This window comes from Zingiber officinale, chromosome 9B, assembly GCF_018446385.1.
Source record: "Zingiber officinale cultivar Zhangliang chromosome 9B, Zo_v1.1, whole genome shotgun sequence".
Classification (NCBI taxonomy): Eukaryota; Viridiplantae; Streptophyta; class Magnoliopsida; order Zingiberales; family Zingiberaceae; genus Zingiber; species Zingiber officinale.
This window is the reverse complement of record NC_056003.1, coordinates 7,059,634-7,063,506: the sequence shown is the minus strand read 5'-3', so window position 1 is coordinate 7,063,506 and position 3,873 is coordinate 7,059,634. Positions and strand designations below refer to the sequence as shown.

Below are 3,873 nucleotides of genomic sequence, written 5' to 3'. Positions count from 1 at the left end.
TAGCATACGCCTTTTGGTCAATTAAGATATTTAAGTGCGTAATTTGATAAATTGCCGTTTTTTATTTGTTGTCTTGTCAACACAGGGTTGTTTCCTTATAGACAGAAATTCTTCCATGGAAAGGTACGTGATTTGAGATAGAAGTTTTCGCATTTTACTTGGATAGAAATACACTGATAGAAAAGGGTTTATTTACTCTCGTGAAGATTTTTTTTTTAACTTTTATTCTGCTTGCTCAAAATTAAACGGCAAGTATAGGCATCATCTGCAATTTGTGAAGCAGAAGTGAAAGGTTACAAAAAAAAATCCTTGTAATTTATGATCTCGATGGAAATTGGAGGAAGAAGGCAGAGGGATGTAGCGAAACCTGCAACGCTTGGAATGCTGGAGAACGGTAGGTAACAAGCAATGTTTTACTATACAATTGCTAAAAGGTTGAATGAATACATAAAAGCTAGTAGAAAATTCAATCCTCTTACATTAGCAAACTGTAAATAGCACAGAACAAAAAGCCTGATAAGGATGCTTGTAAAGATGACTGTAGACGCACTGTATTAGATTAATGAGAACACACTGTAGAAGCAAAGGCTCCTCCAGCTCTCAAATGCTTCTTGTTAAAGCGTAAATGGAAATTTGAGGCTACATAAGAAAACGCATTGCAAGAACTAAAACTTTGGGCGGTGAAAACAAGAAAACCATATGGAAACCAACATTAAGAAGCTTGGATTTTACTCTCTGCTAACAACTCTTTTGACCTGAGCAGAATTAGGTAGAGTTGCATCATGCAGTTAGAAAAGATCAGAATTTAAATCAATATTCACTTCTTCCATGTATACTTCTTCCATGTATAGGCTACAGGACTTTGCACTTTGTGCTGCTTGCTAGCCCAGGTGATCCGACCAAATGCCTCATCCCTCGATTTCCCCCTTTCCTTCTTCGATACGAACGTCACACTGTACTTCAGCTTCTGATGAACACGTTCGAATACAAGGCGTGTTGGCCTAACCGTCACAACCACATCGTCGGGTCCAGTAACCTTTACTTCATACGACGATGCAGGGCCGACATTCGTCACCTCCCTTCTGTACTTTACGGCCCTCAAATTCTTCTCGAACACCACTGAGAAGGAAGGGTAGTTGAGGTTACCCGGATTTGACAGCTTCGGCAAGCAAGTGACGTTCCGCTTTGCGATGGCCTTGATGTGCGGAATGGTGTAGTTCAAAGAGCAAAGGAAAGAAACGTAGTCATCCGTCGCGATGTCATAGATGAGGCCTGGGGAGAGGGCTTTCTCTGGATCGACATGGCCAGCGCCATAAGCAAATGGCGTGGCGAATGAACCTCCGGCAGCGTCAAGAAGGGGAGATCTGGTGTTGTCGACGTAATATGCAGTTGTCATGAGAGCAGACTTGATGGCGGCAGGGCTCCAGTCAGGGTGTGCACCTTTCAGCAGTGCAGCAACTCCACTGATGTGCGGGCATGACATTGATGTTCCTGCACACAGAGATGAAGGTAAAAAGAACAAGGTACATGTTTGGCTCGATGAAAGTTCTTTAATTGTAGAAGTATTGATCCACAATTGTAGAGTACCTACCAGACATTATATTGAACTGAGTCCTCCGGCGATCCTTGGGCAACCCCGTCGGTCCAACTTCTCCTGACCATCCTGCTAAGATGTTTACTCCAGGCCCGATGAAGTCTGGCTTTAGTATCTCCGGCGACACCGGATTCGGCCCCCTCGAGCTGAAGGCTGCCACCACCGGCGACGGCCGCACCCCTAGCACTGTTCCCCCAAAAGCTAGCACTCCCCTCGGCTTCGCGTCGGTGGTGATGTACAACCTTATCAGGTCGCCTTCTTTCTTCCCCACGGCCATCGCCGGCAGTAGGTGGCTGTCGGCGACCAGCTCCTCCCCGTTAGATGCGGTGTTCGCCAGAATCATCCCGGCCCCTCCGGCGGCCTTCACCACCGCCCCCTTCTCGACGCGGGCGCTCACCCCGCGATCGCAGAGCACTAGTTTCCCACGCACCTGTGCAGGGTTCAGTGTCCCCTCAAGGCACAGCTTACTTGCGTTGGTGCTCCCGGCGCCGTACACTGCCGGGATCAGCTTCTTCCTCATGCCTTTGCCGCTGTAGAGTGAGACGCCGGTGTACTTCGCGCCGTTCCCGAGACGGGCGTAGGCCGGGAAGTCGCGGTCCAGGGTTCCGGCCCCAACGGTGGCGATCCAGGGGGCACCGTTGGCTAGGGTTGCTGGGCCGGGGCCACTGTTTCCGGCCGAGCAGGCGACGAAGATGCCACGATCCGCAGCGGCGAAGGCGCCGATGGCGATGATGTCGTGGAAGTAAGGGGCAGATCTACCGCCGAGGGATAGAGAGAGCACGTCGGCGCCGTCGACGATGGCGGCTTCGATCCCGGCAAGGATGTCGGACCCGAAGCAGCTGGAAGCCCAACAGACCTTGTAGGCAGCGACTCGGGCGGCGGTCGCCATGCCCCGGGCTGTCCCAGCAGCGTACCCGAGGAGGCTAGCATTCGCCACCGCGGATCCAGCAGCCGTCGACGCCGTATGTGTTCCATGCCCGTCGCGATCCCGCGCCGACTGGTACTCCTTAGGCTTCCCCTTCACATTGCCGTCGCCGGCAGCCGCTGCAGCGGCGCGGAAGCCCCGAGCAAAGCTCCGGGCGCCAACCAGCTTGCGGTTACATAACGAGGGGGAGAAATCGACTCCAGCCTCACATGCGCCGCGCCACCGGGATGGGACCTCAGGGAGGCCCGCGGGAACGGAGAAGCTAGGAGCCTCCGGCCAGACACCAGTATCAAGCACAGCGATGAAAACGTCTCGGGAGGCGGCCTCGACGGCGTCGATGGGACGGGGTAGGGCGGAGGCGGCGTCGGAGGCGAGGCCTAGGAACTGGGGAGTCCGGGTGGTGTGGAGATGAAGAACAGGGTCGGGTTGGATATGGAGAATGGCCGGAGAGGAGCTGAGGACGGGGATGTGGTGGGGGAGGAGTGCGGCAGCGAAGCCGTGGAGGACGTCAGAGTAGGCATAGAGGAGGTGGCGTCCGGGGTCGATGGCGAGGGACTGAAGGTGGGCCGCGTACCAGGCGTGGTGGGTCGGGTGGACCGCCGGGCGGAGCGTCGGATCCATGTAAACGATGTACGTCTGGTTACAGAAAACAACGCCACCGGCGAAGGAAAAGAGCACGAACACCAACGCTGCTACGCTCGCCATGGCAGCAGCCGTCGATGCAATTGCCGTAAAGGCCCTAGAGGAAGAGAGAGAGCTCGGTGGCCATGAACACGAAGCAAGGGAAGGAAGTGGGAGGGTGGAAATGGTGTTAAGGCGGTAGGAATGGATTGGGCAAGGAAAACGTGAGGGTGGAAGTCGGCGACGGGCAGCGGGTAGTGGAAAGGGGCAACGGGCAAGCAGCACAAATCTCCTGCGACTCGCGCTGCAGTCGATCTGCTCCGCAGACTGCACTGGACTGAGTACTGCGCAGCGACGAATAGGAGTCACGGTCGGGCAGTCTCGAGCACGGACAAGATTTGAAATTATTCAAACGAATACAGGGAGCTGCGACCGAAGTTTTCTATTTGAGATTGTATAGTGGTTAGAATTTGGCGATTTTTTTTATATATAATTTTTAGGATTATTGTTAAGGATGTCTAACTAATATTATATATTTATAAGTCGATTATATTTTTTTTAATCTATTTTTATATTTAATTTTAAAAAATAATATCTAATTAACTTTCATTAATAATACTTATTTTTTTTAAATTAGCTTAATTGATTTTTTAATTAGATAAATTTATTTTATGACGGGCCGCGATTAAGATTTACTGTTTATCTATCCCTAAAGTAAACTCTTGAATTTTTT

The 3,873-nt window shown here is 51.3% G+C and overlaps 1 protein-coding gene across 1 annotated transcript; it reads right to left on the bottom strand.

The window, feature by feature from the left end:
* Window positions 1-455: 455 nt before the first annotated feature.
* On the bottom strand, window positions 456-3,612 carry LOC122023677 (subtilisin-like protease SBT1.8). The gene is made up of 2 exons (XM_042581934.1): window positions 1,592-3,612; window positions 456-1,491 (listed from the first exon to the last, which is right to left on the bottom strand). The coding sequence occupies exons 1-2, from the start codon at window positions 3,222-3,224 to the stop codon at window positions 818-820; spliced, it is 2,307 nt and encodes a 768-aa protein (XP_042437868.1). The 5' UTR covers window positions 3,225-3,612; the 3' UTR covers window positions 456-817.
* Between the last annotated feature and the right edge of the window lie 261 nt (window positions 3,613-3,873).